Source organism: Schistocerca cancellata, chromosome 8, assembly GCF_023864275.1.
Source record: "Schistocerca cancellata isolate TAMUIC-IGC-003103 chromosome 8, iqSchCanc2.1, whole genome shotgun sequence".
NCBI lineage: Eukaryota > Metazoa > Arthropoda > Insecta > Orthoptera > Acrididae > Schistocerca > Schistocerca cancellata.
The window spans coordinates 576,170,602-576,192,272 of NC_064633.1; the positions used below are offsets into that span (position 1 = coordinate 576,170,602).

Below are 21,671 nucleotides of genomic sequence, written 5' to 3' on the forward strand. Positions count from 1 at the left end.
CAACGCAGCTTCGACAGTTTACAATTACAATACCGATTGCTGCTTGGTCCCCACATGTTCTGACTTTGCCCCGCACCCGTTGAGGCTGTTGCCCTTTCTGTACTTGCCTGAGGCCATCTAACCTAAAAAACCGCCCAGCCCACGCCACACAACCTCTGCTACCCGTGTAGCCGCTTGTTGCGTGTAGTGGACTCCTGACCTATCCAGCAGAACCCAAAACCCCACCACCCTATGGCGCAAGTCGAGGAATCTGCAGCCCACACGGTCGCAGAACCGTCTCAGCCTCTGATTCAGACCCTCCACTCGGCTCTGTACCAAAGGTCCGCAGTCAGTCCTGTCGACGATGCTGCAGATGGTGAGCTCTGCTTTCATCCCGCTAGCGAGACTGGCAGTCTTCACCAAATCAGATAGCCGCCAGAAGCCAGAGAGGATTTCCTCCGATCCATAGCGACACACATCATTGGTGCCGACATGAGCGACCACCTGCAGACGGGTGCACCCTGTACCCTTCATGGCATCCGGAAGGACCCTTTCCACATCTGGAATGACTCCCCCCGGTATGCACACGGAGTGCACTTTGGTCTTCTTCCCCTCCCTTGCTGCCATATCCCTAAGGGGCCCCATTACGCGCCTGACGTTGGAGCTCCCAACTACCACTAAGCCCACCCTCTGCGACCGCCCGGATCTTGCAGACTGAGGGGCAACCTCCGGAACAGGACAAGCAGCCATGTCAGGCCGAAGATCAGTATCAGCCTGAGACAGAGCCTGAAACCGGTTCGTCAGACAAACTGGAGAGGCCTTCCGTTCAGCCCTCCGGAATGTCTTTCACCCCTGCCACACCTTGAGACGACCTCCCACTCTACCACAGGTGAGGGATCAGCCTCAATGCGGCCAGTATCCCGGGCAACCACAGTTGTAGCCCGATCGGGGGATGTGTGGGACGAGCTGGCCGTCCCCGACAAACCCCCATCCGGACCCTCACAGTGATGCCCATTGGCAACAGCCTCAAGCTGTGTGACCGAAGCCAACACTGCCTGAAGCTGGGAGCGAAGGGATGCCAACTCAGCCTGCATCCGAACACAGCAGTTGCAGTCCCTATCCATGCTAAAAACTGTTGTGCAATGAACATCTGAACTAATCTACAGAGAGCGCAAACAAATCGACACAAAATTTAAACGGTTATTAAAATACGAGATTGCCTAGTAAATGCAGTAATGCTGCCACTTGTGCACTGCTGACGCACTGCTCGGCGGCGGAAGGAGACTACGCGATTTTACACTATTCAGGTACTAAAACGCGATGCTACAACTCTCAAATACTATAATACGCCCGAAATTTATGAATTAAACAATGCAAGTACCAAAAACACGCAAAGAAATTAAGAATTAAACTATGTAACAAATGAGTGAGCTAGGAGTATACGACTTGCTGCTGCAGCTGCTTATCCAACGGCGGCAGGGAGCAAACTCATGAGAGATCAGTAGTTGATTATGCTCCGTGGGTCACACTGATACGTGCTGCAGCTGCATTGTTGGGTAGGCAGATGTCCAATTCTGAAAGGAGGGATCCCACTACTCGGCCTCTGCCTCTGCCTTGTCTATAGCAACACTTAAGTAGAATAACTTTTCACTCGTATAACTGCACATTTTCCTTCTTTTGCCTAATTGGAATTAGCAATTTTTCATGTGCTTTAGTGGCAAAAGGAACTTAGAGTGGTATTGAATTAATGGATGGGTCTCATGCAGGTTAAAGATTCTAGGAATTCATGTTGAGGTTTCTTACTTTACACTAATTGTATACAAAGGAACTTTCAGAACTGATTAGTATTTTACAAACCACATTTGATGATTATCTCTGTCATAAATATTGCACTATTTTATAGGTTTAATTATTTACAACTCCATTCTGTATCAATTTAAGTGAGAAATTGCTTGTGGTTAATGATGCACCCAAGTAAAGTAGAGGATAAATTACTGTGGTTGTCCATTAGTACCTATGTAACCCCTGAATTAACGACATGGACTGATCAATTTGAAGATGAGATAATTCAATACTTTTTACAGTGAGTAGGTATATTATTTCCTTTTCTTCCATATGATGTCTGTTTGGAGTTTTGCGGAATACTAACTTGTTATGTTTCCACTTATTGTTTTTTTCTCTCTTTATTTGTCTTGACATTTTCATAGAGGATGAAATGCTACATTGTTGTTATTGTGTAACAGGGACTTTGTGTAAAGCATATATTTGACAGATTATTCTAGTTCTGAATTTTCACACATAAAAATAAAATCCTGGTAACAGTCTTTTTGACAAACCTCGACACTACAGCTACGTTTAAGTCCCTCCCACATACACTAAATGCAAGCAATTGTAATAGAGCCCTCCCAGAGTTTTAAGATCCCATCTGGGCAACCTGCCTTCCCGATGAAGTGTGTTACACCCTCTGTAACCAAAATAAGGCATCACTTCTTATTGAAGAGGGAAGCATGTGCAGGGTGGCCCAACAACTTAGGGATTTTTAGGAATTTATACATAATTTTATTTCAAACTTCATTTTTTGTAGAGCTTTTCAAGTACTTCACCATGTTACTGCACGCAACATCATGCCACTGTTCCTGTGACTCTTCTGAATAAGCTGGCATATGCACAGTACACTCACCACTGCTTTAACCAACACAGAACATGAGAGGTGCATAAAGTGTGTGGTTGCTGGGAGGTCTTGGGGTGCAGATAACAGCTGCATCTCTGTCCTACTTCCCGACTTTTATTCAAAGCAAACACTCTCTCATGCTACAGACTTCAGCAGGAAAAATGGCTCCCACTGTCTGTCCTTGGCTGGGTGCACCAGAACTTGCCACCAGCCACGCAAACATTAACCACCGCCTCTCCCATTCCCTATTACTAATATTTTTGATCAAACTCCAGGACTGGCAGTCAACCTCTACCTCTGTCTCTGCCTCCAGTGCATGTCCCTCCTATATTCCATTACTGACAATATATCCCAAGTTTTCATTAATTAACTCCTTTTATTTTGCCACCTCCCTTCTGACACTCAACAATCGCAATACACATACTGTACAGCTGATATGGCAAGTAAATAGAGAACTTTTTATTCAAGAATAACAGCTGATAATATAGAAAGATACTGGCTGTCACTAGGGGAGGCATCCTTAAATAAAACATAAATCTGTATTCCACATGTAAGTTGGTTTGAACACCAGAGTGCATAATGCATGGTCCTATTGGACATGGTGAGACCTTTCACAGACATTTGAAGCTGACTTTGTATCAATTATAAGGACACCTACAGCTTAATATGGACTCTGAACCATTACACAACTTATGTTTAATACATCAGATCATCATGAGAGGTGAGAAAAAAAGCAATGACAAAAAATCCCTGGATCAACTGAGGATTGGCTCAAATCTCTGAATTAGCAATCTAGCACTTCTGCAGTTAACCACAAAACCTCATTATTTGAGCAGATTAATGTAAAAGTCAGTTGTTAAGATGTGATATAGATTAATATGCCACTTCATTTCCACAAAATATGACATTTTTCTTAATATGATGCAATTAGTATTTTTAACATTTAAACATTTTCAACATAATTTACTACAAGAGTAAAAAATATCCTTTTACATTTATTACAAATTACTAATGCAAGTATAGCACTAGATAAAATCAAGTTTCCAGTTTATTTTTACTAATGGGGAAAAAAAGGGGGGAATAATATGACCAATTCTTTCATATAATTCGTGAGTATGTGAATCATTATGCTAAGAAACTGTAAAGTACACTTTGATAGGCACATACCTTTTGCAACAATGGCTATACTCAAATTCAGCTGAGAGTATCACGCTGACTACATGGGCTATCAAGGGCAGATGCAGGATACGACTCCTCACTTATGGTAGACAATGCCTTGCGATCCTTTGGAGGTAGTTTCTTGTGACCAAGGGAAGCCACTACCGTGTGTGGTTGTTCACCATTCCCTAATGATGTAAAGTCTGATACAAATGGTAGCAGATGTGGGCTCAGAGGCGATGTCATTCTCTGATACTGATGAAATCCAGGCTCTGATGTACCGTCCTGCAATTTTTCACACATACCATTAAAAAAAATTTTATTGGAACAAGTAGATACTTAATCACTATAATGGATGATGATGATGATGATGATGATGATGATGGACTGTCCAGCTTATTATAACATGGGATTTAAAGTACGGCATACGATCAGTTGTGAAATTATGTGATGCCATACCACTCAATTCTTTTCCATCACACATACACAAATTCTGAACAACTATGCTATAAGAATCTACCTATATTATTTTACCCAGGGATGAGGACATTTTTCCTCAGAAGCGACACATCAGTTGGTGATACCCCACATCCCCCAAAAAATTCATTTTATCACATAAGCAACACATTGGGCACCCCCACCCCTCCATCCCTCCCCTCCCTCATACATTAGTTGCCTTTCCTTGGGCTCTTGGTAAGACATTTAAAAAATCTAAATCTAGTGAGCCTGGAAACACATTGTTTTCACCACTAATTATGATACACACTGTGTGCAAATTCTGCATTAGGGGCACCTATGGTGCCCCTCTCTGCTTGACACCCTAGTCAGCCCCTTGTCTCACTTGGGTCTGTTTTTACCTGATATTGTCCACTATTAACATCTAATAATAAAATTTTATATATAATAATTGTTGCACATAGAAAATGTTACTATGAGGAGATCACCAGTAAAGTTCAGGCAAGTCAAGCCATAAGGCAGAACTCATTTTATGAAATATGCGAAGAATGCAAGAATTAGATTCAAAACACCTGAGTACATGAAGATTACAGTGAGAACACAATTTAAAATGTTAAGACTAGATTTGTGATTTTAATGTAGTTAAGTCAATAGTGTGTTGCTTGAGAAAATCAGTACTTGATTAAATGTTAGTTGGCAGGAAATGTGCAAGATGATGGACAAAATCAGAAAATAAGTTACAGTTTATGAGTTTATAAGGGAAATATAGAAAATTCTAAATGGGAGATTCTGTGAAGACCAGTGGACTTAGTACCAAAATGCAAAGACTGACTGTTAGCTCTACCTGACACTTCCATACTATAGCAGTTGAGATTCATATTTACTACATATGAAGGGAACAAGCGTAGATGGATAGAATAAGGTACATTTGTGTTTCAAATCAATTAATAACAGTTAGGAAGCAGTATTATAATGAATACTTAATAGCCTTCTGTTACCTATGTAATTCGTTTATCAATGTTATGTGGTGCTATCATAATATCAGTGACTGCATACAGTGTAGTACAGTTCCTGCTACAAAGGGAGAACATATATAAAGCTACATAAATGTAAATAAATTAATAAATGAAATTATTTTTTGTGTAGTCTCAACAGCTACTCATGTGAACTGATAATTTAGTAATTGCCAAATTAAGGTATCTTGTCATTGGTAATTAAAGATGATGTATTCTCTTGAGCAGCTCTTCCTTCTATATCATACATTCAATATCTGTTAAGCAGTAACAAGCAGTGGTGATCTTTTAAATAGTGTTAACATATAATGAGATTATTCAGTTTCATAGAGAAAGTGACACACACATGCCCTAAAAATTAAAACAGACAGTCACAAACTTCCTTTCCTGTCAGAAGTAACATTTATCTTTGCTGGGTTCAATAAGCAATTAACACCGCTGTACAGTTCACACTAATAGCACATTTAATTTGCCTGAGCTTTCTCACCGCTGTGTTATAACGGCTTGCAAGGGCAACCTCCGAGTTATGAGTATCTCCTTCCACAGGTTGAAACACACACAATAAAGTCCATGTAGGAACCAGGAACTTTACAAGCATTAAAAGTGATGCAACCATTGAATAGAATATCTGTCTGTGAGCAAACAATGCACTGCAGCCTTCAGCTTCGGTACCAACTGAAACAGAAAGAAGAACAAGAAAAGTACTTGTAATAGCATTCTTAATAAATTTTGTTGTATTAATAATAAAATATATTTTTAATATATTTCAACATGTGTTTCAATTTATTTAGCAAATAATTCAAGTAAACTTAATCAATCTTACCTTTAATGTCTTACAGATTTCAGACCATTGTAATATAACCTAGCGTGTGACACTGACTTTATCTTTATGACTACATCTGTGACCTGATACTTACCAAATCGCATAACAGCATCATGGGTAACAGTAAGCAGAGCAGAAAATTCATACACAACAATTATACTCCATAAATCTCGCTTTTGTGTGCCCTTGAATGAGGCAAGAGAAGATATTCCATCAGCACGTCTGGTAACATATAGTGCTACACCAACAAATAGTTGCACCATTAGTAAGTCCGCAGATGACAACATTACATAGTAAGGTCCTGCAAAAAACAAATAACTGTTTAGTTAGAATCATGGAGAATGGGATATTGAATTTATATTATAACTGTATATACTAAACTATAAGTAATACAATTCATGTAGAAGCATATATTTAAATATGAAAGAGGTGAGACTATCACTAAATTGGCACAAAAACTTCAATGAACCTCTTCAGTTGCTTCAGCTATAGTAGAACATAATGAGGTAACACTGTGACATGTAATCTGTTGTATTACCTACAAAACAGGCAATAACAATCATAGTCACTCTTTATATTGCATGCTACAGGTTTGGTTGCCATAATTTTCTTCATACATTGCCATCAGTAAAGCTATTGCTCTCTAAAGTATCAGGATTGCAGGCTATAGGTTGACCACAGAAATTTCTCCCATGTGAGAGTGAATTCCAGTAATGCTGTTTCATTTATTGCTGGAATGGACCATTTGTCACTGCCCTCTAATAATTAAAGATTAATTTATGAAGATACATACCTGAAACACAGCAAAGGATATAAAATCTTGTTTTTTTTCTGGTAACTGTTAGGTGGTATAAATTTGGGGACTGCGAACCACTGTTAGTAATATAATAGGGAAATGCCTCTCATCCTGAGTAGTCTCAAGTTACAATAATAACTTATTTTAAGAGCACAAAAATTCTATTATTTTAATGCCTTTTATCTGGTACTGTTCTTCTGAGTGCAAACACAACTCCAAAGTCACAAAATCACAGACAGTATTTTCTTTTTCTTCTGAAAGATGGTTGTGGATTTTCAGCACCCACTACCACCAGCACTCTTACAAAAATGTAGAAAGATAAGTGTATTTATAAGAATTTAAAACTTTAAAATAGATATTAAAAAAATTTACTCTCAAATACATGTATACACCCACCCTCTTGCATACGAATCTGCTATAAGTGTTTTTTTTTTCCCCTCCTCCCCCCCCCCCCCCCCCAATGCACTTGTCAAATACAAATACAGTAGAAGCTCGATATAACATGGTTGTCGGGGGACATACTTTACTCCCACATTCTAGCATACCTGCGGGATAATGAGAGTGAGCCATGTAATGACAAACTACACATGGAAAGTTAGGGAGAACATATAAAGCAAAAGTTGTACATACCGTACTATACTGTATTTAAATTTAAAGAACATTAGAAGTAAAACATCTCAGAAAGTTACCAGTGTGTAACAATTAGACAAACTTCACTCAAACTTTGTCCAAATAGTAACATGAGTTCTGACACGATTTGTAAAGTATACTATCAAATACAGTATGGTAATTTATAACACAGCCTGCAAGATACAGCAAGTAATTATTCTACTGCTATAAATAAGTCAGTCAGCTTTCTTTGTGCATCATTTCACATGGTTTTTGTAGCGCATATTGTTTTTTGTTTATCAGGTACAATGGCTCAATTTAGTTTGGTCCAATTTGTCGCTCCGTCCACATAATCTGACATGTACTGGGATCATCATCTATACTTTCTTCTTCAGTTTCGTCATCCTCATCCTCAAGTGTTTCACTACTCTCACTTAGACCAGAATCAATAATGTCCTTGACACCTATGATCTCCACATTCGGTTCTTCGTTGTTGACGACTACCCAACGGTTAGTCTTCAAGATCAATATTGCACTGTATAACATCAAATGTAGACTGGATGTCACAGCAGTTGAGATCTACATCACTATAGCATTCATATGTTGCATGTCCTTCAATGAGAAACTTGTTCCAGTAATTCCTAATAGTGGTTGGGCCAATGCTTTGCTGCGATGCCAGGCCTACTGAATACAGAACTCTCTTTAGATTACAAGTTTCAAGAAGATCTCCACTTCCTCATCTGAATTTACTATCAATGAGAACAATTCACTGCAATAATGAACCTTAAATGCTCACATGATGCCCTGATCCAGTGGCTGAATTAATGCCATCATGTTGTTTTAGTAAAAACAAAGTTTTTTTTCTCTCTCTCTTTTTATCTTCCAATTGCAGCACATCAGAAGGTGGATAGATGGACAGTGATCAGGTGCTTACTCATTGATGGAACAAACTCTTCTTGAAAACAACTGGTAAAAATGTCACGTCATCCAAGCATTCTTTGAATGCCTGTAAGTGAATTGTAAAGATGACATGTTTACATGCCTGAAACATTTCGGGCTTTTACATTTACCTATACAAAGATGTTTCAGCTTATGTCAGCCCAGTTTATTTGTGGTGGAAAAGAAGAGGGTTATTCTGTCTTTATTCATCTTCAGACCCATTTTGTTTCCGGATTGTTTCTATATCGAGAGGTCTCGTTGGAAGCAACTGGTAATAAAGCACCACTTCATCACAATTATAACCTTAATTATCATTAAATTTTCATCTACTATTACTATGTCCATAATTTCAGGAAACTGTGAAACAGATTCACCGTCACAAGACCAGTGAAACAGATTCACTGTTACAAGACCATGCATCTCCTTCAATGGTCATTTGGGTGAATTCTATGGTGATGTTTCCATCTGGGAAACCATCCATTGGAAGCTATAAAACCTTTATTTCCATGTAAATCAAAGTTAAGTTCATCAGCTTGGGCTTTAATCATTGGCCTCAAAAGTCGCACACCTTCACTTCTCTTTGTTAAATACCACCTAACTAAAGACATTTGTCAAGTTCACTGTCTTCCCCTAGTTTAGTCCTTTTTCTGTCAATTCCCACATCACTTTCAACTGTGTTTACAAAACTTCTAAGTTTACCCTCTTCTTTTGCCCATCCTCTGATAGTTACTTTTGATACACCCCACTTGCATGATAAACTTACTTTTGTTTCACAGCTCTCCACAAGATCAATAATTTTTAGCTTATCATTCACAGAAAACGCTTTCCATTCCTGCGATGCAACAAGCACACAGAAATCTAGCCACTGAATACATAACATATGATCCACAACCTGCCATTTCAATTATTGCCAAGCACTGCTGCATAGTCACTTTGCTGGCCACATCACAATGTTAACTATGAGATGTGTATTCAAAGCTTCTTTAAAGCAACAGTCCTGATATGCTGATAAGACGAACCGAAGGTTGAGTTCAATTACACCCAGCTATTCTCATTATTGTTTAGAAAGCTTGGAGGCTGTAGGTTCATACAGACGGTAATAAGATTTTTTTTTTTTTTTCCAAGTTTATAAAATATACTAGAGTGCAAAAATCATTAATAAATGATATTTTATCTTGGGGGACATACTTTATACCAAATTATATCTGAATCTGTGGTGTACCAGACCATGGTATATCAGTCTTCCACTGTACAAACATGGAAGAAACTAAAACAGCTAGTCAAGATACTGTGGATGACTTATCACTTACACAAAAACACAGATGAGATAGGCACCCTGAGAACACAATAAAATATCCTAACAGTTCAGGTGAACTTTGATTAAAAGAACTTTGTACTGATGTTTCGGCAAGTTGTGTGGTAGAGCCCAGCAGCTAGACACTTTCTTGAGTGTGTGTGTTTCCCGTCTTTTCTGTACATTCAGGGCCTTGTCAAGCAAGGCAGCCTGGTAGGCTGTAAACCAGCAACACTGCCTCCCCCCACCTCGCCTCTGTAATCTGTGATTTTATTTGAGCTATAGAAAGATGAACACAACACAGAGCCCCAAAACACATATCACTTTTTTTCTTTTGTCACTTACAATAGGGTGTTGAATAGTTAGTAAACAAGATTCTGGTTTCTCATCATGATATAAAACACAATGATTTAAAGTGTGACATAGGCCTACTGAAATATATATGCCACAAGAACTTCACAAGGGCAGTTTCTTATGTGGGAAGATCCCTTGCATTATAGAACATTGCCTTAAACGCCAATGCATTAATTCATTCATTCATCATCTACTGTAGATCTCATCAAGGAGGAGAACCTTCAGCAGTGTTGAACAAGTCAATGTACACATTCAAATATGTTCAAATGGCTCTGAGCACTATAGGACTTAACTTCTGAGGTCATCAGTCCCCTAGAACTTAGAACTACTTAAACCTAACTAACTTAACTAACCTAAGGACATCACACACATCCATGCCCGAGTGAGGATTCAAACCTGCAACCGTAGCGGTCACGTGGTTCCAGACTGTAGCGCCTAGAACCACTTAGCCACACCGGCCGACTCAATGTACACATTAACAAGAGTCAAAGAACTCATAGAAACTTAATCTGTATACTATATTAACAATAAACTATCACTATACTGCGTAATGTTATTCATGCTTATGCTGTATAAATTTAATCAAGTACATCAGTGAGGAAGCTACTGGGTCAATCCAAATGAAATGGCCAAAAAAAAAAAAAAAAAGTTGGTTGCTTGACCATTTTTAAATATTTTTTTTTATATGTGATTACAGTACAATTGAGAAGTTCAAAACAGTTTTTTTTTTTATTATTACCTTCCACCTTTACTGAATGGTGGCCATTTTTATTTGTAGGCATGTGACGATTTTTCACTTTAGAGACTTAGAAAAATATGAATATCTCTACACTGGTTTAAGTTACAACATTGCAATTGACATGATTCTTTTTAGAAAAGTGTCCTCTACAACATTGTCTATTACACAAAATACCCTAAATTAAAAAATAACCAGTTAAAATGACCTCTGAAGTTGTTGTTGTTGTTGTGGTCTTCAGTCCTGAGACTGGTTTGATGCAGCTCTCCATGCTACTCTATCCTGTGCAAGCTTCTTCATCTCCCAGTATCTACTGCAACCTACATCCTTCTGAATCTGCTTAGTGTATTCATCTCTTGGTCTCCCTCTACGATTTTTACCCTCCCCACTGCCCTCCAATGCTAAATTTGTGATCCCTTGATGCCTCAAAACATGTCCTACCAACCGATCCCTTCTTCTAGTTAAGTTGTGCCACAAACTTCTCTTCTCCCCAATCCTATTCAATACCTCCTCATTAGTTACGTGATCTACCCACCTTATCTTCAGCATTCTTCTGTAGCACCACATTTCGAAAGCTTCTATTCTCTTCTTGTCCAAACTAGTTATCGTCCATGTTTCACTTCCATACATGGCTACACTCCATACAAATACTTTCAGAAACGATTTCCTGACACTTAAATCTATACTCGATGTTAACAAATTCCTCTTCTTGAGAAACGCTTTCCTTGCCATTACCAGTATACATTTTATATCCTCTCTACTTCGACCATCATCGGTTATTTTACTCCCTAAATAGCAAAACTCCTTTACTACTTTAAGTGTCTCATTTCCTAATCTAATTCCCTCAGCATCACCCGACTTAATTTGACTACATTCCATTATCCTCGTTTTGCTTTTGTTGATGTTCATCTTATATCCTCCTTTCAAGACACTGTCCATTCCGTTCAACTGCTCTTCCAAGTCCTTTGCTGTCTCTGACAGAAATACAATGTCATCGGCGAACCTCAAAGTTTTTACTTCTTCTCCATGAATTTTAATACCTACTCCGAATTATTACCTCTGAAGTATGGTATGCAAATTTTCAAAAATCCACTTTTTAGGCCCGAAAATAACAAACAAGGAGTGATTTATGAGAGTCTATTTTTGCTTATAGTTAGATATCATACACTCCTAGCCTCATATGGAGCAAGAACATTTACAAATGTTTCCTTAATTTTTTTTATGAATTTTTGAAATTTGAAAATTTTCATTTTCTGTAAAGTTTGGGGTTAGTTATCTCAGGTGGGATTGAATATAAAAATTTGATTTGTGCACAGTTTGTACACCTATATGATAGCAACGAACTGTAAGAATTTCAACATTGATATCTGACTGTGAACAAATATATGAGTTTTTGAAAATTAGGAGATAATTCACATTACAACTAATCTTATGGCTGTTGCCTATTCATGTGTGATATTGGCAGGATATAATAAATTATTATTGAAGTAAGGTACTGAATTATATACAAAAAGTGGAAACATCACTGAAATTAACATTTATATTATTTTGAAATACTTAAAATAAATATTTCCAATTAACATCCTTCGAGATGCGACTGTTCCTAAACCTGGTGGTGAATGTTAATAACAGTTATTCTCTTCACACAGTTTCTGTGATGTAGAATAAGACCTTCCAGTTGCTGTGGTAAGTTCAAGCACTTAAAGTTTCCTTAAAACATTTCTCATTGGTATCCAAACTTTGTCACTAGTAGATTTCTTGAATGATGTTCTTGGGCTAGCAGGGTGGTAAAAATGCACAAAAACATCATTGTTTTCCAAACTTATTCTTTCAACCTCTGCAAGCCACCACTGTTCATCATACACACATGCCACTATGTCATTCAACGTTAAAGACAGCGATGTAATTTTACTGACACAATGATCCTCATAAATTTCGGTTTCTGATGTTACATAGCATCAAACTAAGTTTTCTGCAATGCCAAGGAATTGGTGGGAATGCCTTGTTCCTTTTATTGCTATACAGTTTTCAAATCTGGTTTGAAGTGTTGTTTTCATATGCAGAATAATTTCTTCTTTCTTGATCAGAAAATAGGTAATGCCTTTAATACTATCCTTGCAAAAGACATTCATGTCCTGTACTGTGAGAATTTGGTCTGTAATTGGTCTTTGTAGGCTAGCTTTACTTACTTCATGTTTTTTTTTTTTTTTTTTTTTTTTTTTTGTACGTCGCACTCTGTCACATGCATTTTTACCATGGCAAGATGCAAAAAAGTGCCAGTCAGCCTCCAACCCAAAGTCTACTTTGTGGTTGCACAGATTTGAAAAATTCTTTTTGTTCTTCTACTGACTAATTTCTTCTGAAAAGTATATTAGCTTCTCAACCTTGGGAAAAATTTCTTTTATGTAATTTATTACATACTTTTGAAATACACGTACAGAAAAATGTTGTGCTCCAAGTAGTCACTCAGAATGTAAAATGAAGAACTGCAAACTTCATCTCTCTCTCTCTCTCTCTCTCTCTCTCTCTCTCTCTCTCTCTCTCTCTCTCTCTCTCTCCCCCCCCCCCCCCCTTTTTTTTTTTTTTTTTTGCCTGGTCATTGACCCAGTAACAATTTGGGCACAGGGAATTTCCAGGAATCACATTATTTTTCAATTGGGAAGCTGTTTCACTCTCACATAACAAGGACAAATGTTCAAGTTTTATTTCCCTCAAATCTTTAGTAATAGGCTTTTTATGAACTTTAAGTGGATCACAGCACTTTCTTCAAAAAATGTGGTTGTACTTCAGAATATATTTCTTCTCATGATACTCACACAGTGATATTACAGAAGAACTTACTTGAAATTTAAACAAAGTTTGTCTAACTTCATCAAAGTCATTGACATTTTTCAAGTTTTTTGAAACTTAACTGTACTGTTTTATGACACACTTCACTTGCTATCTGTCCAACAGAGCACTGTTCATCCACGTTATTGCATTCCAGTTAATGTCTCAGAATTAATTACAAATTACACACAGAACAAAGCACATAACATATTCTACACTCTCGATGAAGTATGTACATACACTCTAACAGAGGTTTCAGAACTGACTGACTACAACAATGCCACACCCAGCAATAATGTACTTCTTTATTGGCAATAAACCTAAATGTAAATGGGCATTTTTAGTATTGTAGAACAAAAGCAAAAGCTCCTATTGTTTAATATTGCATTATTAAAAATAAATAAACTAAATGAATATTGGCTGATAGTGTTAACTAAATGTATGTCACAATTAAATTTTATTACAATGAAACAATAAACCATTTAAATAGGCAACAGCCATAAGATCAGTTGTAGAGTAATGTGAATTATTTACTCATTTTTAAAAATTCATATCTTTGCTCACAGTCAGATATCAATGTTAAAATTTTTACAGTACATTGATATCATATAGGTGTACAAATTGTGCAAAAATCATATTTTTATATTCAGTCCCATCTGAGATACATAAACCCAAACTTAACAAAAAATGAAAATTTTCAAATTTCAAAAATTCATAAAAAAAATTAAGGAAACATTTGTATAAGTGTTCTTGCTCTATATGAGGCTAGTAGTGTATATCTAACTACAGGAAAAAATAGACTCTCATAAATCACTCCTTGTTTGTTATTTTTGGGCCTAAACAGTGGATTTTTGAAAATTTGGATACCAAACATTGTAGGTCATTTTGACTGATTATTTTTGAATTTAGGTTATTTTGTATAATAGACAATGTTGTAGAGAAGACTTTTCTAAAAACAATCATGTCAATTGCAATGTTGTAACTTAACTTTGTACAGAAATATTCAAATTTCGCTAATGTCTCCAGACTGAAAAATAGTCGCACGCCTACAAGTAAAAATGGCCACCATCCAGTAAAGGTGCAAGATAAATTATTTTAAAAAACTGTTTTGAACTTCTCAAATATATGGCAATCACATATAAAAAATTAAAATATTTAAAAATGGTCAAGCAACCATCACTGGACCACTTCATATGGATTGACCCTTACTTCAAAAGAAGTTGCTGCCGCCTAAATTTTACTATATCGCTGCTGTTTATCTGCCATTACTAGTTTCATATTTACTTGATCACAATGGTATTTCTTGAAGAAAATATTTTTATATCTATAAATACTGAGTCCTATTTATAATACATTATTATTACTTCTCATATAGCTCTATAACAAACATTGCTACTTACCATGTAGGTAACAAAACTATTGAATCCATGAATCTAGATAATAATGATAGATAATTCAGATAATTTGTAGAAAATGTGGCTAATAACATATGTTTCAATTGTTATATGAATTGGTAGAAATTCTCAATTTCTTGCTTAATGTTTGATGGGAACATATTAACACCACAGTACATAACTTCATCCTGAACCCTGGACAAGGAGACAAAAGTCTAAGAGAAAATTATTTCTGTGTTTTCAAACAATGGGAAATCCAGGATGTATTTAATCTTGTTTCCCCCTTTTGCATCTGTTTCATCTTTCTCATGATTTTTCCCATGTATCTGGGTGTATTTTTGTGAATTTTTTTGTATGTATTCTCTTTTTTTTTCCACCAGCATGGATCCTTGCTCCTTCCACCTGCATCAATATGGAAAAGTTTCCTTGCCCTAGCCAGAATCCAGTCCCACATACTGTTCCTGTGTTGTTGCTTGGCTCATGGAATTCCCCCAAAATGGCCTTACCAACAAATTACCCCTCTCAGGCTGTCACCCCTCCTTCCACATTGACATTCACCTGTTCAGATTCAGGCAATCCTTAGCCCTCACCAACATAGTCCCCCAAAACCATATCAACCAAGCTCAAACCTCCTTGCAGTACCTTCACTCCATCCGCAAAATTCTCCTGCTATGTAATCTCAAATCCCTGGAGCCCATAACACACATTGAAACTCTTGCCCTCCACACGCTAGAGCAACATGCACAATGCCACCTCAACAAGCTCTCCACCCTGATCACTTGCTATTCCCGCCTCAATGTACCACTGTCCACCACCTCTACAAAAACCTCCAAACCTCCTCTTTGTCCCGTCATAGCTGACAAACCCTGTCTCGCAGACCTACTACATTTACCCCAACCTCCAAAACTCCCTCACACTAACACACAGAATCGAGAACCTAAACAGACCTGAAACACTGTCATGAATCTTTTCTCCAGAAGCTTTAGCGCCATAGAAATATCAGTCCTTTCCAAAGGCCTTACCTTTTGTCCCACTCCCAAAGCCAATCATGCAGGACTTGTTAAAGACCTTCTCTCCTTCTCCCACTCCATATAGGGGAAACACTTGTTCGCCACCAACCCTACCAATCAGACTCAACCAAAGACCAATGCTGAACTCTGACTAACTCAGTTCACTCCTCCATCCAACTGTGATCCACCCCCACTGTTCCCAAATCACCCCCTGTTATCTTTCCAGAATTTCTTAATCTCGAACTTTGCCTCACTATCATTCCCCAAATCCCTCAACATCCAAACTAACCTTACATCCACAGAAAGAGCCACAGTCCACCATCTAAAAACTGATCCTGACCTTATAATCCTACCTCCATACAAAAGGCTCCACCACTGTTGTTTTGAATCACAAGGATTACCTGGCAGAAGGACTCCATCAGCTGTCAGACACATCCACCTACAAGCCTTGCCACAGTGACCTCATTCCAGAAATCCAGCAGGATCTCAGCCACTCCTCAAATCCTTAGGCCCATCCCAGAACCTCTGTCCAGACTCCATCTTTCTGCTCACCCCTACCATTCCCCACACTCCTACTTTCTACATGCTTTCTAAAGTCCATAAACCCAAACACCCAGGACACCCCATTGTGACCGGTTACTGTGCCCCCAATGAGAGAATCTCTGCTCTCATAGACCAACACCTTCAACCTATTACCCGGAACCTACCCTCCTATATAAAATACTCTCCACAGTTCCTGTCCCTTTACCACATGGTGCCCTGCTCATCACTATTGACGCCACCTCCCTTCACATTAACATCCCTAATGCCCATGGCTTTACCACTATTGAACATTACCTTTCCCAATGCCTGACGGATTCCAAACCAACAACCTCCTTCCTAATCACCATGACCAACAATATCCTCACCACAATTACTTCTCCTTTGAAGGCATTATCTACAAACAAATCTGAGGTATGGCTATGGGCACCCGCATGGCACCACCCTATGCCAACCTATTTGTCGGTCATCTAGAGGAATCCTTCCTATACACCCAGAATCCTAAACCTCTCACCTGGTTCAGATTCACTGCCGACATTTTTGCGATCTGGATTGAAGGTGAGGACACCTTATCCACATTCCTCCAGAACCTCAATAACTTCTCCCCCATTTGCTGCACCTGGTCCTATTCAGCCCAACAAGCAACCTTCTTAGATGTTGACTTCCACCTCAAAGATGGCTACATCAGTACCTCTGTCCATATCAAACCTACTAACCACCAGCAATAACTCCACTTCAACAGCTGCCACTTGTTCCATACCAAGAAGTCCCTTCAATACAGCCTACTCACCCGTGGTTGTCGCATCTGCAGTGACAAGCAATCCCTCTCGAAAATTACCGCGGGGTCTCACTGAAGCCTTCACAGACCATAATTATCCTCCCAACCTTGTACAAAAACAAATCTCCCATGCTTTATCTTTCCAGTCACCCACCACCTCCCCAAGTCCCACCGTCCGGCCACAGAGGAGCATTCTCAACGTAACTAAGTACCACCCCAGACTGATACAACTGAATTACATTCTCTGCCAGGGTTTCATCTACCTCTCATCATGCCCTGAAATGAGAAATATCCTGCCCACTATCCTTCCTATCCCTCGCACAGTGGTATTCTGCCATCCACCAAACCTACACAATATACTTGTCCATCCCTACACAACCCTGCTCCCAATTCCTTACCTCATGGCTCATACCCCTGTAATAGGCCTAGATGAAAGATCTGCCCCGTACATCCTTCCACCACCACCACATACTTCAGTCTGATCACAAACATCACCTATCCCATCAAAGGCAAGGCTACTGGTGAAACCAGTCAACTACTGTGCTACATTCTATGTGTGGGCACGGCAACTAACAAGTTGTCTGTCCGCATGAATGGCCACTAACAAACTGTGGCCAAGAAAGAAGTTGATCACCCTGTTGCCAAGCATGCTGCCAAACATGACATCCTTCATTTTAATGACAGCTTCACAGCCTGTTCCATATGGATCCTTCCCACTGACTCTAGCTTTTCTGAATTGTGCAGGTGGGAACTTTCCCTGCTATATCCTACGTTCCCATAACCCTCCTGGCCTCAACCTTTGTTAGTCATTGTTCTCATCCACCCAGCCTCCTTGTTCCCATTCCAGCACTATATAGCCCTCAATTCCACCATCACACCCAGTCTTTTTTACTTCTCTCCTTTTCCACTAACCCCTCTCCCCATCTCTGCCCTGCCCTCCATCTACCCTCCGGATTGCACATAGCTGCCATATCCTCTCCACCTCGTCCTTGCACGCTCCCCAGCAGCACTGCAGTGTCCGCCACCCCTACCCACTATCCCTCCCCCTCTCCACTTCAGGCTCCTCCTTACTCCACCCAGTTGCCACTCTGGTCATGCACTGGTGCTGCTGCTCGCAGTGTGGCTAAGGTTGTGTGTGTGTGTGTGTGTGTGTGTGTGTGTGTGTGTGTGTGTGTGTGTCGCCTATTTTTGATGAAGACCTTATGGGCCAAAAGCTTTATTTCTAACAAGTCTTTTTGTTGTGTCTATCTGTGACTTAGCATCTCCACTATTTGGTGGGTGGCAACTTTCCTTTTCATAATATTATTTCTGTGTTTTGTGTTGTGACTGTGAATCTCACAGTTCAGTTGAAACTGATGTTTTGCTTTCAGCAACAGAAACCATTATGGAGTCAATGTATTGGGGTGAGAGTGTATGAATTCCAAGACCCTTAAAATGACTTCTACAAGTTGTATGGTTATCAACTTGTTTCATGTACATCCTCCCACCTGTTCCAAGCCCATCTTCATTCCCTTGTCAACTTATTGTTTGTATTAACATTTTCTATGTCTTTTGTCAATATCCCAGATTGTTACAGTGACAAATAGTTTCCTTTCATAGTTTGATGGATCAGTATGTCCATGTGAGGTATGATACCCATACTCTCATTTTTAATTGGGCCACCCCTAGTAATTTTCATTTAATAAACCATTATCTTTTAATTCACATGAGCTTATGAGCAGCTTTCCATATCTGTAGGTGGCTGGGAATCAGATGTATGCCAACCCACAGCCCATAGAAGGTACAGCAAACATGCAGTTACCTTCTTTTAGGCATGAATTTTCGGGTAAATTTTAGAATAAGAAAGAGAACAGTAAAGAACTATATTACAAACATGGTTAAACAGTTAATAAAAACAATGGCAACTTGGTCAGTGTAAGGGTAACAATGAACTTATCCATTAAAAAATTTAAACAATCTGTCAAGGTCAGCTTCTCGTATCACAACAGAAAATTGGAAAAATCTGAAGATATTTCTACGGATGGGTTATGTACAACATAAAATAATTTTTAAAGCACAGGAATTGAACAGATGCACCTACACAGATATAAATGAGAATCATTTAAAGTCAGTCAGGAAATTACAATGGAAGCTGAGACAGTGTGGCTACCGTCTGGAATCAAAGTATGAGAAGCAGTCATAAAGTTTTACTCATTACCTGAAAAACATCAAGCTGTGGCCATGAAAATACTGAAGGTTCTTCATAAACTGTGATTTTTGCTAATAAAACAGTAATACTGATGAAGGTCTCAAATAGACTGATTCCAAGCACAGCCAGAAGAGTAATGATTATTCATGGTAAAAAAAAACAACAACAATACATAGGCTACACTAGATTGCACATTACAATACAGATAATAATTTCATCTTGTACATTTGACATCCAAGTTTATCTTCACAGAGCCAGTACAATTTGCAAACACTCATCACACTTTGCTGAACCCTATGCAATATACATGCATCCACCATTGCCGAAGTGGCCGCACATGAGCTATTAGACCATGTTCATCCAGGTGTGGTGTACTATTCACTTTTATTAACAAATAAAAATCTGGTGAGTTAAGGTCTGTGGAACTTGGGGGCCAGAACATTGGAACTCCATGACCAATCCATTTCCTGGAAACACTTCATTTAAATAGTTATGCACATTCATTTCAAAGCCTGGCACTGCACTAAATTACTGAAAACATAGCTGCCCCCGAACAACAAGTGGAATGTTTTCCAATGCATCAGTGAAAGTACTGCACAAAAACGTACAATAAAGGGGTGCATTCAACTTGTCTGGCAATAGGTAAGGACCCACAACCCCCCCCCCCCCCACCTCCCCCCACAATTACAGCCCACAGGTTTATGCCAAAGTGTGCCTGAAAGCCACATTCATGGCTGACAGAGGTTGTGTTCCCATCAGTAACAGCTGTTGTGGTGGTTGAAAATAATATCATCAGTGATGCTATATTCATTAGACCATTTCATGTTATTTATAAAATGTTTGTTATCTTCCGCTCAGTGCAAAAGCCATTCACAAATGCACTCTTCAGGCCACTGGTGTTGAGTTAACCTGTAATGATATGGATGCAGTTCTTCATCATGCAACACTTCAACAGCCAGTCTCTGAGATATCTGGAACTGCCTTGAAATATTGCTGGTATGTCAGCAAGGTGATTAGTGAACAGTTTCAAGAATAATATTCTCTTTTTGCAGAATACATCTAGTCCTTGGATGACCTCTGCCCATTACTAGTGGATGAAGATTACCGGTTTCTCAAAGGCATTGCTCAAGGCAATGAAAAACATTCTTATTGAGAATCTTATTGAGTGTATCATGCAGCATAGGCATGAGCAGCACCAGCACCAAAGCATACTGACTTATTCATCATTTGTATACACCATCAGGAAGCCATCCTGCATGAACTTGACAGGATCAGTTATGGTTGTGCACTACTTGGTTAGACACACATGCACGCAATTTCATGGATCCTACTGTCATGTGATAGGCTATGTCATGTGACAAAATCATGTCCTGCTTATTAATGACAGGAAGTAGGGATCAGACATCTAAAAAATAAAAAAGGGACCTTACAAGGATTTAAACCATAGCTACATGATGGATGTGGGTTTGATATTCAGGGTCACTCAGTGAGCTATGACAGCTGGTACATTAGTTCAGGGAGATACATGTTCCTCTGTACATTCTGATGCACTGCATGATGTGACAGTGTTGCCAGCTCCTTCTTTTCATACACACGTTTTCAAAATGCAGCTGGTCTGATTTTGCTAGATAAACTTTTGTCATGAATCTGGATGAGGATTCACATGCTAACCTCCCAGTGCAGCATTTTTTTCTTCACCAGGTGTAGTGTTTTTGGGAGGAATTTTAGTATTTTAGCATGTTAGTACAAGAAAATTTGAATAAAATTTTCCTAGTAACCAATTCTTATTGGTTTGAGAGATAGAGCAGTTTACAGTTATGACTTTTGATTTCATGTGTATAAGTAAATCAGTTATAATAATCTCAATTCCAAAGAAAGCAGGTGCTGACAGGTGTAGAAATTAATGAACTGTCAGTTTAATAAGTCATGGCTGCAAAACAGTAACATGAATCCTTTATAGAAGAATGGAAAAACTGGCAGAATCTGAGCTTGGGGAAGATCAGTTTGGATACCGGAGAAATGTAGGAACACGCGAGGCAATACTGACGCTAACGACTTCCCATAGGAGATAGGTTGAGTGCAGGCAAACCTACATTTATAGCAT

The 21,671-nt window shown here is 38.8% G+C and overlaps 1 protein-coding gene across 1 annotated transcript in view; it reads right to left on the minus strand.

The window, feature by feature from the left end:
* The window catches only part of LOC126094457 (uncharacterized), a 69,297-nt gene that overhangs the window by 12,470 nt on the left and 35,156 nt on the right, over positions 1–21,671 (minus strand). Inside the window, exons 3-5 of the mRNA XM_049908837.1 lie at positions 6,195–6,401; positions 5,765–5,952; positions 3,818–4,093 (exon numbers count right to left, since the gene is read on the minus strand). Of these exons, the coding sequence (XP_049764794.1) occupies positions 3,845–4,093; positions 5,765–5,952; positions 6,195–6,401 (644 nt within the window). The 3' untranslated portion in view covers positions 3,818–3,844. The remainder of the gene's footprint in view (positions 1–3,817; positions 4,094–5,764; positions 5,953–6,194; positions 6,402–21,671) is intronic.